General features: G+C 40.5%; 1 protein-coding gene across 1 annotated transcript in view; it reads left to right on the forward strand.

Moving 5' to 3' along the window:
- LOC149820852 (phosphoinositide phospholipase C 6-like) overlaps positions 1 to 14043 on the forward strand; it is a 132147-nt gene that overhangs the window by 41569 nt on the left and 76535 nt on the right. The window contains exons 5-6 of the mRNA XM_089982403.1: positions 44 to 288; positions 585 to 702. Of these exons, the coding sequence (XP_089838529.1) occupies positions 44 to 288; positions 585 to 702 (363 nt within the window). The remainder of the gene's footprint in view (positions 1 to 43; positions 289 to 584; positions 703 to 14043) is intronic.

The raw sequence follows: 14043 nt of genomic DNA on the forward strand, positions 1-14043 counted from the left end.
TCGCATACTGATATGTTTACAACCTTGCAACCCATTCTGTCAGATTGATGTTGATCCATCTGAACAGCATCCTGATGAAGATGATGCCAACGATGATGATCAGAGTTTGAGCCAGGGATACCATAAAGGTGCTTATGAATATAGGCGTATCATTACCATTCATGCAGGGAAGTTGAAGGGAGGAATGAAGAACTGGCTAAAAGTTCAACGCGATAATGTTAGGCGTCTTAGCTTAAGTGAACAGGAAGTGACGAAGGCTGTGGCCTCTCATGCAGTTGATCTAGTGAGGTATACGTGAGCCAAGATCTGGATAAATTTCTTCACAAAATATGAAGTATTCAGTTATGATGCTTACTGTTACTCCCTCTTGAAAAAGTCCAAAGAAGATCTTGTGACAATTATTTATTCTTTGTTTTTATATTTTGCACTGCATATCCTTCCTCTTATCTTCCTCTTCAGTTTCTTGTTTCCAATTCATTATGGTCAATAAAACTGCTGAAATTGTGAGCATTTTGTTTTTTGGGAATTGTCTTATGGGTGTTGCATTGTTTATTCCATTGTTCTAATCATTTTGCTCGTCTTAGGTTCACCCAGCGTAATTTACTGAGAATATACCCAAAAGGCATTCGTATCGACGACTCAAACTACAATCCACTAATTGGATGGATGTATGGAGCTCAGCTGGTTGCTTTGAATATGCAGGTGGGCTTCCAGCTTTTGCATTTGGATCATCGTGTTGTCAAAATTACATTATTTTCTGTTTGCAACTTTTCTCTATTGACTTCATTTTATATATGAACATTATTTGACTGCTTACAACTTAAGTGCATAAGAGAGATGCCACAAGGGGCTATAAAGAGTGCACAACCACACAAATAAGAAGCCACTAATGGGCAAGATACAAAGAGCCACTAAGGGCTAAGCAGAATGCTCACAAAGAGGAACAAGAACATATAAAAAATACTAAATCTTGTATTGTTAAAAAGCTATGAAAAGCAATAATAAATGGGGACCAGAAGTCCCCTTTAAATAGGTTACAAGAGAGAGAAGGGAGCTCCCAACGGTCATAAATATGACCCTTGGGACTCCCAACAACTCTATGGTCCAAATGACCAAGAGCCCTGTAAAAACCTAAAACAAAAATGGCTTGGATTCGGGTCGGACCCAGACTCGACCCGGACCCAACGGAGGCACCCCCTCTCGTACTTTCTAAAGACAGCGAGGCAGGGGAGGGGTTTCAAATAGAAACCCCCTTTCCCCTCTCGCTCTCTCGTTTCTCTCTGTACACTCTCTCCCCCGACCGCCTCTCCCACTCTCCTTGCTTTTGCCGAGCAGCGGCCTTCGGCGACACACGCATGCTAGCGACCTTCCCTCTGGCGACCTTCAGATGCGCACCCTTTTTCTCTTCTTCTTCTCCTTTTCCTTCCGTCTCTCTCTCCCTCACTTCTCCGTTTGCACAGGGAGGGGCTGAGCCACCTCCCTGCCTCCCTCAATCGCAAGGGAGGGGAAAAGCCCCCTCCTTCCTGCCTTAAATCATAGCGGAGGGGCAGAGCCCCCTCCCTGCGATGTGTTTTGTGAGGGAGGGGCCCAACCCCCTCCCGATGCCTCTCTTTGCAGGGGAGGGGTCGAGCCCCTCCCTGTGTGCCGTATTTGGCGGTGGAGGGGTCGAGCCCTCTACCTGTAACAACCCCAATCCATACCCTTTAAAAATGCGGAATATATATATTTTTTTTCAATGCAGAAACCTTCCCAGAGATGTGGGGTCCTCACAGTTCCAATTTCCATTGGATAGCCCAACCACCACAAACGAAGTTACAATCATCATCCATAAAAACCAACTACAACTCTTTTATTAATGAACCCATAAGAGTCTCATACACATCTCAAAAGTGAAGTAATCAACTGCAGAAAGTAAAAAGAACTAAAAGAAGCAAAACTAGAGCCACTCTGTCCCCTGCTGAAACTGACAAGCGCAAGTATGACTCTCATCCATCCCCAGTAGCCAGTCCAGCCTCACTGTTCAACATGACCTGTGAAAAAAACCAACAAAGTAGGGTGTCAGAACCGAAATTCTGAGCACAGCTACTTCTAAAGAAACAAGGTGAGACAAAGAACATGGATAAGATTTCATGCAATGATTTGAGTGAGTGCAGATATAAAATTTACATCATTCAAATATCCATAACTACCAACATTTACATATGCTCACCAGTCAAGAACAGTAAGGTAGTACCATATATCAAGAACTAAATAACCAAACCTTGCAGCATGATTTCAATAAGTAAATCCTATGCTACATCAAATCATGTCATGATATAGAGAATAATTCAAACATGCATGATCTAATGCATAACAGGAAAATGCATGATTTCTTCTGTTATCTTTCATTTAAGTTTCGTCTTTCCATATGCATGCCCTATTAAATGCACACATCTTTAAGTTCCTCTTTTTAATTACCGTGGCCCGCGGATACACCAAACGGGTACAATCCCCGAGGTCAAGTAAGTTCTCAGGGTAGCTTAACACATAATTTGTATTTTATTACTGGGTTCCAACTTAGCCCTCGACCGAATTACCTTCGGAACATTAGACCTCCACATCTAATGTCGGGGACACAAGGGACACCCCACGCCCACATGTGCCACTTCCTTGGTACCATAAACAACAGTTGTGTCAAACACACCACTCCCGGGTAAAGTGACGGACTCTCCCTCAAACCGTGGCCAGGAGAAAGAACCTCAATATCGGGTTCGGGGGACAATTTTACAGCACACGGAGCTTTTGTATCCTCACAGTCTCCCCAAGACCGGATATCTAAGATTCTCATACTCTAGATGAGATATTCCAGAATGTATATTACACTGTTCTTATTCATTATATTTTATTAAAGTTTATTCTTTAAGTTTGCAACACCATATGCAAAAGTAAAGTGAAAAACCCACATCCTCCCTTGCGGGGACCCATTCGGGACTCCAGCCCGTATAAACCACTAGAACAGTGTAGTAAAGTGTCAAACCATCTTATGTGGTTCAAGTGATGCAGTTAAAAACATATGTAAAAGAAAACCAAACCCACGGCTCTCCAGGCCGATGACGGTTCATTTAGGCCATCGAGGCATCACATCTCAAAACAAAAGTAGTGTTTTATTTATAACACTAAGCCAAAGTGCCAAAAGCATGTGCACTTATGAAATCATAAACCCAAACATATGCATGTCATAATTCATTCATATGCATTTTCAATGTGTGTGTTACCTACATCACATATGGGTATTAACCAAATCCATGGTTTCTTTAAGTGTGTGAGCGTACATGTTCAAGAAGAATTACTAATGATTGAATCATGCTCACACTCATGCGTACCATAATCATAACCGTCAAGTGAAAGCATAAACCTCCACGACAAGTGTTTCCAAATGCACATTCATATATGCCAATATAACCATGGACATGAAACAACAACACTCACAAGCATGGTTTCAAAGATTCATGTGCAAGGATTCACATATTTATACCAAAGTGTATGTTGTCATTTCTTGATTAAATTTTATTATATCATGTGAATACCCATGCATGTAGATTCAAGCAATAAAGCATTAGTTTCATGATTGCTCATGCCCATGAAAACAACTAGACAGCGATATCCAAATCAAGCATAACAAATCAAGCCTAAGCATATTAGCATTTTCATTCACCTGTATGCAAAGAGCCAGGTCTAACACGATTAGCTAATATTCTGAAAAATTTAAGTGCTAAGCTAAGCTTCCATATGAGACATACTATACATGAACAAAGATTCAATCGTCCTGTCATTTGTCCACAAGCATGGACAGGTTAAGGAAATAACATTTATCATATTTTCCTTTGTAAAAATATAGTCCAGCACCAGGGCTTGGCAGGGTACCACACAACCCATGATCTTATGCTCTCCTTCCACTCAATACTTATAACAAAACAACAAGACTAAAATTGTCAAAAACTGCACAATGGTCATGATAACTGGTTCTAACGCTAGTCAAAATAGACATTTCAGCTAGCAATTCCTTTGTCATTAAAATATCAGCAATCAAATTTATGCATCATCAACAGTTAAAAAGAAAACATCCACAGTTCAAACAAAACTTCACAGCTAGTACTCCTAAATCAGTTGAGTTTCTTTCCTCTCCCTTTTCAATTGATGGAAAGCTTTTTCAGCAAGTTCAAATGAAGCTTAAGAGAATATAAACAATATTTCTAAAAACTTTGACTTTAGTATGCTAAGAGGTGTGCTTCCAAGTAAGTTCCAAGAGAGTATTTTACAACTACTTAGTTTGTTGTGAAAAAAGATGCATGGTTGGAAACAGTACTGCAAGAAGCCAAAAATGCAATGCAAGCATAATAGTTTTTCTTTAATATTGCCACTTAGTATAAAGCCATTGATCAAGACTACTGTAGTCAAATGAACACTGTAAAAGAATTCTATACATAAAATGATTTACAGCTCATTAATAATAAAATATATTTGGATCCACAGTTAGATCCATATGGATCCAACCTGCAGACCCAAACAATGGTTGGGTCACGGATCCAAATCGCGATTGGATCCAACTGTGGCGGGTCACGGGTTCGGGTTTAGTCGAACCATACTTGCACCCGTCGGTGCGTTAAAAACCAAATCACGAAAAAAAAGGTTTTTAGTTAAAAAGGGGGTGGGGCTGCTACAGGCCCTACCCGATAAGAAGGGGCGTTAGGGTTCTCTCAGAACCCTAACGCATGCTGTATCATGTAGAGGAGGAGGCAGTGATGGTGCGCAGCCGCCGGCAGCGATGTTGTCGTTCCTTCTTCCCTCTCGTACTCCCTCGACCTCCTCGGCACGTCGGAGGAGACCCCACGTCGGCAAGCTTTTCGTTTCTCTCTCACTCTCACTCTCCCTCCCGATCGGTGTCGCAGTAGTGGAACAACAAGGCCGACTGACCATCGTCTCGACAGCAACCTCTGATCGCCGGTTGAGGTAGGGTTCTGTACTTTTTTTTTTTGGGCTATGGAATGAGCTCAGGTGTGTGCGTGTGAACCCAAAAGGAAAATCCCCAAATTTGGGGGTTTCTGTCAACCCTAAACCGAAACCCCAAATCTATGATTTGGGGGTTTTCGATTGATGTTGTAAAAGGGGGATTTGAGGGTGGAGGTGCCTGGAAATCCTTAAATTAGGATTTTCGACAGCAGGATTGACTATGGTTTGTAGGGTCTGGGGTCTGTCTTGCGTTGAATAAGCAAAGATTGTCTTTGTTCTTTTTTCTGTGTTCTTGATAAAATTACTTACCCGTTTTGGTATAGTCCACTATCATTGTTTTCTCCTTCGCCATGATCATCATCATGAATCGTTATCCTTTTCTGATATTATGATATGCAGTTTAGGTCTATCACAACACTGTCATTTTAAATTTAGTTATGGGTATGAAGTCTCACACCCCAAGTTAGATTTTCAGAAAAATAAATAAATAAATAAAAATAAATAAATCTGTTTGGAACATATTAGATACAGTATGGCCTATATGCATCCTTGTAATGTAGCTTACCTCCCGGTGGTGGTCTCTGAACCTGCAGAACATAGTGGACAGAGGTCCAAAATTTAATTCATTTAGTTGTTGGTTACATATGATTTGAGTTATTGGTTGCACTGATTATTTGAAGTTAAAAGATTCTTTAAGCTCAAAACTAATAGAAATAATCATTCTTGGAAGGTTGGGAGTTTTCTTGATAAATCCCATTTCTTGAGCCTGCACTTGTTCTTTTTACCTTATGTAAACTTATATCAGATTCTCGATTCCTCAGATAGCTAGCAGGAAATGTTAACTTCAGATTTTGGTTTTTGTCTTACCTATTCTTTTTAGAAAAGAAAAAAAAGAAACATATAATGAAACTATATCAGGCAGGTTTTCTTGATTAGCGTTATGAAACATAATGTCGATTGGTAATTTTTGATTGGCTTCACAAAAAAACAAGAAAAGAAAGAAAGAAAAAAGAATATATATATATACGTATAAAGAATCTGTAATATGCATACTTCCTTGATTGGTCTTTAGTTTTTTTTTTATTGACGGTTGTTCTTGTTGGTTGATGACATTTCTGTGTAAGAAGCTACTCCAGTTCATGGAAGAGTCAAAGATATTCACATAATTCTGCTGTTATCAAATTGCAGTTACTTTCTTTAAGAATAGCTTAAGTCTTGCATTAGAAATAGTTATTTGTTAAAACAAATTTTTGAAGTTAGTTTATGTTTAATCTGCACTCTGTATTGAACGGTCATGTTTTACAGAATAGCACGATATTGTAGAACCCCATTTTTTTTATGCTAAGTTAGGAAATTCCTATGCTACGGTGAATTTGTGTAATATCATAGTTGTATAGCACTTGGTTGGCTTTCTTGATTAATATTATAGTTGCAAAGGACTTGGTTTGCTGGACCTTCGTAATCTGTCTCTTTATATACACGTAATGTGTAGGAGCTACATTGATCCATGTGTATGCAAAGTTAAGTTGGTTCCTTTTAAAAATTCATGCTGCTGGCAAACTAGCAATTATGTTCGATGATACTGATTGATCTAATTTTTTTTCTTATATTAACCTAAAGTAAAAGGAAAAGATATCCTACTTATATGCTGCACTCTATATTATGCCAATAGTTTATGTTTAGATTTTATTAATTAAAGGTATGTTCAATTTCGTACAAAGCTGCATATCAAGCTGATATTCAATGCAAACTTAACTGCATATTAGGTTGTTATTCACTGGTACATGAAATCATATATTAAACTAATGCTCAAATGCATATTTAGCTGCATAGTAAAATGATATTCAGGTCTATATACTAAGCTGCATAATTTAGTATGTTCAATTGCATATTTCCTAAAATATGCAAATTGCCATTAAGTGTATATCATCTAGGAGGTTCAAATGCCCATTAAGATGTTTATTCTCCAATGTTCTTATGCATGTTAAGTTGTATATTCTTCTGAAGTACTATTGCCTAACACTACATATTTACTGGAAGTATCAAATGCCAACTAAGCTGTATTATCTTGTGGAATGTTCAAATGAGAATGTGTGGAGAAAATTATCTAGTTGTATTACCAAATCTCTAAGATTTCACTGCATGCTCAATAAAAGACACCAACAATGTCTTTGCTTGTTGGCAGAGCTTTTAATACATGCCACCCTTTTTAATACATGGGGGCGTTGTGGCAATTTGCTACTAAAGAATAATAATGAAGATGAATGATGATTTGATAATCGAACCTATGGGTCGGTTTGTTGTGGATATATGAATGTCCAGCCAGTGTATTGAGGGTCTTGCATAGACCATCGAAGTTATGATGTGAATCCACACGAAAATGAAAATATAATATTGTTGTCCGACTGGTTTAAAGGCACCGGGGCATTCGTGCTTGACTGGTTTAAAGGCACCGAAGCACATTGAGTGGGTTATGCAATCAATATGACAAATGATTGGGACTGTTATATACCCTTGGTAAAATGACTAAGGTTGGGAATTCTACTGTTGTGGTAGTAGAAGGAAGTTGGGGAAATGCCCTGTACTTCGGGAAATAAATTAAATGAAAAGATTAACCCACTCATATTCGGGCTTACCTTGGAGAGGGTAGGTGGTACAAAACTCTGGGGACGTGTGTTTGTTTTCGAGCGTAAAGCGACTCGTTGGTCCCAGTCCTCAGAGTTGGGGGACCCGGACTACCAAATGTGTCCTAGGTGGTAGCTCCATATTCTTCTGCAGAAGTTAGGGATGCATCCTTCTTTAGTTTTGGCCTTTGGGAGGTTCTCTCGGTCACTGGCCGCTCCCTTGGGATTTCAGTCACAGTTAGAATGTTCGGGTTAATGAAACAACTTGGAATAATATACCCCTGAACGTTCTCTTCTGTGATGGTTGCATCGGCCCGTGTGTACCCGCGGGATAAGAAAGAGATAAACATCAATTAGAACATGTTAGGTATCACAGTAGAGGAGTTATTAGGGGGGGGCATGTTTATATTCTCCCAGCATGTTCTGAGCTTGTGATAACATGACATCCTGCAATTTGTAGATATGAGGTAATCAAATGCATATTGCGATTACCACATGTATGTTATGCATGACTGTTATTGTTGTTGTAGAATATGTTTTAATTGCTTAATGCCTTCCTTGCTTAATTGTTGTCTTTGCGTTAAATGCTTTAATTGCTGCCGCATAATCTGCTTACTTGCTTAGATTTATGTCTGCTACTGCTGTTACATAGCCTTCTTTGTGTGAGTCTTAATAGGCTGAAAATTTACACACGACAACCACATCACATACCTGACGCATGATATACCTGCAAGAAAATTTACAGTTTTCCTACTTAGACGTGGTAGTCTAATTCCAATCAATTTACTATTTTTCAGGTAAAGACTAGGGTTTATGAGCGGCTGCTGGATGAGGCATCGGATCGAGATTTTTGGATTTATTGTTCCAGGGATAGTTGAGTTCCTTTTATGTTTTTAAAACTCTGATGTCATTATTCCTTGATAGTGGAATAAAATAAACGTTTTGACTTTCTCTCCACTGTAATGTTCCAGAATGTTTAACCCCATAATATTACTTGTTTCCGCTGTTATAAAAAAAAAATCCTCTTAAATTTGGGTTAAAATTTTGGGATGTTACAGTAGTCAAATGAACACTGTAAAAGAATTCTATACATAAAATGATTTACAGCTCATTAACAAAAATATACACAGCAACACGTTGGATTGCTATCAAAGGCATTGATTGCACATGGTTCAGCTAATAGCAAGCCTGAGCGTAACCCATATGGTCTTGAGAACATCTAATATATGTATTTTTACAAAGAAAAATGCAAACAGCACACTCGGGTCAGCCATGCCAACCGAAACCCCATGCCCTAAGTTGTATACATAAACAAAAATCAAAACAAACTAGATTCGAGTGATTGATTCCAAGGTCGAAAACCCCCAAATAAAGTTTTATTTTATTTTGATAATGGCAGCCACATCCCCCAATTTCGTTTGCTTTGGGGTTTCCGTCAATCCTCAAAATCTTCTCCCATCCCCTTATTCGTGACAGCCGAAACCCCCAAATCAAAGATTTGGGGTTTTCCGATATGGGATTTACCAAAATCCCCAACTATCACCACCTAAGCATCTTCAATAATCCTAAAGAAAAACACAACATCCTGCGTAACCCCACCTCCCAAATCACTACCCGAAATCGAACTCAGGTTCGATCCCTCACCCGAAATCCAAGAAGCACCGTACCTGTTTCCGATGGGTTTCCCGGCGATCGAAGGCTGGAGGCGCGTAGGCAGGGTCGGCTGGTGTCGCTCCACGCTGCTGCCGTGAAGAAGGGTGCTCGTTGGATGCCTTCGATGGCAGCAGGTAGCCGACGACGAACCTGCGGTTTGCCGCAAGTTTTCCGGCGATCTCTCCGGCGCACCCAACTCGACAGAGAGAGAGACGAGGGAGAGAGAGAGAGATCGAGCGAAGAGGGAAAACCCCTCTCTCCACTCCTTTTATCGGCCCCCTCCATGTCGAGATGGGGGGGGGGGGGTTACGCCTTGCGTAACCCCCCTCCTGCCCCCCCTTTCTTGATTTTGTTACAACCTATCGGGCAACCCTTATTGGGTTGCCCCTTTCTTTAAAAGGGCTTACAGAGGGGCGCGGCTCGGGTCCGGACCCGAGACCCGTAACCCGACCCCAAATGATATGGATCCACCATTTTCTCCTTCTTTTTATCTTATAATTAATATTAATTATTTTTTTAAATTTAAAATTAACATTATTCATATAATTTAACCCCCATCAATATGGATCCGCAAGTTGGATCCAAGTCTATGGATCCTCGAATTCGCTCTCTCTCTATATATATTTATGTATATTTCTATTTTATTACTAATATTAATATTATTTTAATATAACGCAAATATTTAAGCATAAATACCCCTTCATGGGTCCTGGATCCGAAACTGGATCCCAGGCCCAAATCACCCATATATCATAATATATTTAAATAAATGCCTAAAAATTATGGTTATTACATCCCTACCCCCTTAAAAGAATTTCGTCCGCGAAATTAGAATGTACTAAATGTGAGTAGTACCAAAATCAATTATCACTCGAGCCCTAACGATTGACAACTAAGAAGATACCTTAGACCAGATCAGTCTGATCGTCCTGAGTAGTAGTCGTAACGGCATAAACCCTCCCGTTAGACCTCCGCTGACCCTATTGCGGTTGAGGTATCTGTTGCTGCTGCTGTAGTGGTTGTTGTCCTTCCTGAGCCGCTGGCTTGTTTGGACAAAAAAGAGCAATGTGCCATGACTGTTGGCACTGATAGCAATTTCCCTTGAACAACGGACAAAAACCTAGTGGATGGTTCTTGCCGCACCTACAACATGTTGGCGGGGCCTTTCCTTGTTGTTGCCCATTATAGGTCCGCTGCTTCTTTGCCACCCTGAGTCTTTCCGCCTGTAGGTGGGTCCTTCCTCTTTCCGCCTGAAGCATCCCCTCCATTGATGCCTCCCTTTTGCGATACATTCCTAGATCTCTCCCAGTCCTTGGTTAGAACAATAGCTGACTCAATCGCATCGGCCAATGTAGGAGGCCGACCTGACAGGACGCGAGTCCGTAACCCATCCTTTAGTCCGTGCACATACTTTGCCGCCCTCGCTTTCTCATTCTTGAAGAGGGTCGGGCAGTACCTCTCGAGATTACGAAACTTGGTAGTGTAATCTACCAGACTCATGGTTCCCTGAGTCAAATCAAGGAACTCTCGTTGCATCTGTTCCTCAGCGTACGCGGGGAAATACGTGTCCAGAAACTTCTCCCTGAACGTCTTCCAGGGGATCTCATCCCAATCGGCGAACTTCACCCTTCGCAGGGTGTCCCACCACTTCTTGGCATCACCCTTCAGACGGTACGTGCCAAAAGGTGTCTTTCTGTCCTCAGGGACAGGTAGGACATCAAACGCTCTTTCGATCTCCTCGACCCAGCTCTCGGCTGCCTCTGGGTCGGCCTTCCTTGAAAAGGTAGGCGGGTCCAACTTCAGAAACCTTTCGAAGGAAACGCCACCCGCGTTTGGAACAATATCAACAGGAGAATCACGAGCTGCTGCTTGTGCAGCTGCGTGCGCAGCTGCCTGTGCAGCCTGTGCCGCTTGGGCAGCCTGTGCCGCTTGGGCAGCCTGTGCCGCTTGCGCAGCCTGTGCCGCCTGTATAGCCTGAGCCGCTTGCATTGCTTGTGCTGTTTGAGTTGCCTGAGCCGTCATGGTCTCGGTCAGGGTATGAATGACTTCCATCATGAAATCTCTTTGCTCCTGCCAGTTTGTGGGAACAACAGTAGATGACGAAACACCTCTGCGGGTATAATGCGACATCTACAACGCACATCCTTTCTACAAATTAGACTCCTACTAATCCTACCCCCTTAGGGTTAATCACGAACAATGATCGTTCATGTAATCACACCAAAGAATATTAAACTATAATTGCAATCAATCACACAGAATTCACATACTTTAAGTAAAAGTATTAAATAGTCTTACCAGTTAAGAAGACTGCTCTGGAGGATGAGTCACACTTGTCGACGCTTCAGGACAGGGCTCATATACCAAAAAAAATTTAATACTCAAAAGATGACAAAATTGCAAGTCTTTGTGGTGGGATCTGATACCAAACCTGTAACGACTCCAATCCATACCCTTTAAAAATGCGGAATATATATATTTTTTTTCAATGCGGAAACCTTCCCAGAGATGTGGGGTCCTCACAGTTCCAATTTCCATTGGATAGCCCAACCACCACAAACGAAGTTGCAATCATCATCCATAAAAACCAACTACAACTCTTTTATTAATGAACCCATAAGAGTCTCATACACAACTCAAAAGTGAAGTAATCAACTGCAGAAAGTAAAAAGAACTAAAAGAAGCAAAACTAGAGCCACTCTGTCCCTTGCTGAAACTGACAAGCGCAAGTATGACTCTCATCCATCCCCAGTAGCCAGTCCAGCCTCACTGTTCAACATGACCTGTGAAAAAAACCAACAAAGTAGGGTGTCAGAACCGAAATTCTGAGCACAGCTACTTCTAAAGAAACAAGGTGAGACAAAGAACATGGATAAGATTTCATGCAATGATTTGAGTGAGTGCAGATATAAAATTTACATCATTCAAATATCCATAACTACCAACATTTACATATGCTCACCAGTCAAGAACAGTAAGGTAGTACCATATATCAAGAACTAAATAACCAAACCTTGCAGCATGATTTCAATAAGTAAATCCTATGCTACATCAAATCATGTCATGATATAGAGAATAATTCAAACATGCATGATCTAATGCATAACAGGAAAATGCATGATTTCTTCTGTTATCTTTCATTTAAGTTTCGTCTTTCCATATGCATGCCCTATTAAATGCACACATCTTTAAGTTCCTCTTTTTAATTACCGTGGCCCGCGGATACACCAAACGGGTACAATCCCCGAGGTCAAGTAAGTTCTCAGGGTAGCTTAACACATAATTTGTATTTTATTACTGGGTTCCAACTTAGCCCTCGACCGAATTACCTTCGGAACATTAGACCTCCACATCTAATGTCGGGGACACAAGGGACACCCCACGCCCACATGTGCCACTTCCTTGGTACCATAAACAACAGTTGTGTCAAACACACCACTCCCGGGTAAAGTGACGGACTCTCCCTCAAACCGTGGCCAGGAGAAAGAACCTCAATATCGGGTTCGGGGGACAATTTTACAGCACACGGAGCTTTTGTATCCTCACAGTCTCCCCAAGACCGGATATCTAAGATTCTCATACTCTAGATGAGATATTCCAGAATGTATATTACACTGTTCTTATTCATTATATTTTATTAAAGTTTATTCTTTAAGTTTGCAACACCATATGCAAAAGTAAAGTGAAAAACCCACATCCTCCCTTGCGGGGACCCATTCGGGACTCCAGCCCGTATAAACCACTAGAACAGTGTAGTAAAGTGTCAAACCATCTTATGTGGTTCAAGTGATGCAGTTAAAAACATATGTAAAAGAAAACCAAACCCACGGCTCTCCAGGCCGATGACGGTTCATTTAGGCCATCGAGGCATCACATCTCAAAACAAAAGTAGTGTTTTATTTATAACACTAAGCCAAAGTGCCAAAAGCATGTGCACTTATGAAATCATAAACCCAAACATATGCATGTCATAATTCATTCATATGCATTTTCAATGTGTGTGTTACCTACATCACATATGGGTATTAACCAAATCCATGGTTTCTTTAAGTGTGTGAGCGTACATGTTCAAGAAGAATTACTAATGATTGAATCATGCTCACACTCATGCGTACCATAATCATAACCGTCAAGTGAAAGCATAAACCTCCACGACAAGTGTTTCCAAATGCACATTCATATATGCCAATATAACCATGGACATGAAACAACAACACTCACAAGCATGGTTTCAAAGATTCATGTGCAAGGATTCACATATTTATACCAAAGTGTATGTTGTCATTTCTTGATTAAATTTTATTATATCATGTGAATACCCATGCATGTAGATTCAAGCAATAAAGCATTAGTTTCATGATTGCTCATGCCCATGAAAACAACTAGACAGCGATATCCAAATCAAGCATAACAAATCAAGCCTAAGCATATTAGCATTTTCATTCACCTGTATGCAAAGAGCCAGGTCTAACACGATTAGCTAATATTCTGAAAAATTTAAGTGCTAAGCTAAGCTTCCATATGAGACATACTATACATGAACAAAGATTCAATCGTCCTGTCATTTGTCCACAAGCATGGACAGGTTAAGGAAATAACATTTATCATATTTTCCTTTGTAAAAATATAGTCCAGCACCAGGGCTTGGCAGGGTACCACACAACCCATGATCTTATGCTCTCCTTCCACTCAATACTTATAACAAAACAACAAGACTAAAATTGTCAAAAACTGCACAATGGTCATGATAACTGGTTCTAACGCTAGTCAAAATAGA

Source organism: Nuphar pumila, chromosome 12 (assembly GCF_984573655.1).
Source record: "Nuphar pumila chromosome 12, dmNupPumi1.hap1.1, whole genome shotgun sequence".
In the NCBI taxonomy this organism is placed as follows: domain Eukaryota; kingdom Viridiplantae; phylum Streptophyta; class Magnoliopsida; order Nymphaeales; family Nymphaeaceae; genus Nuphar; species Nuphar pumila.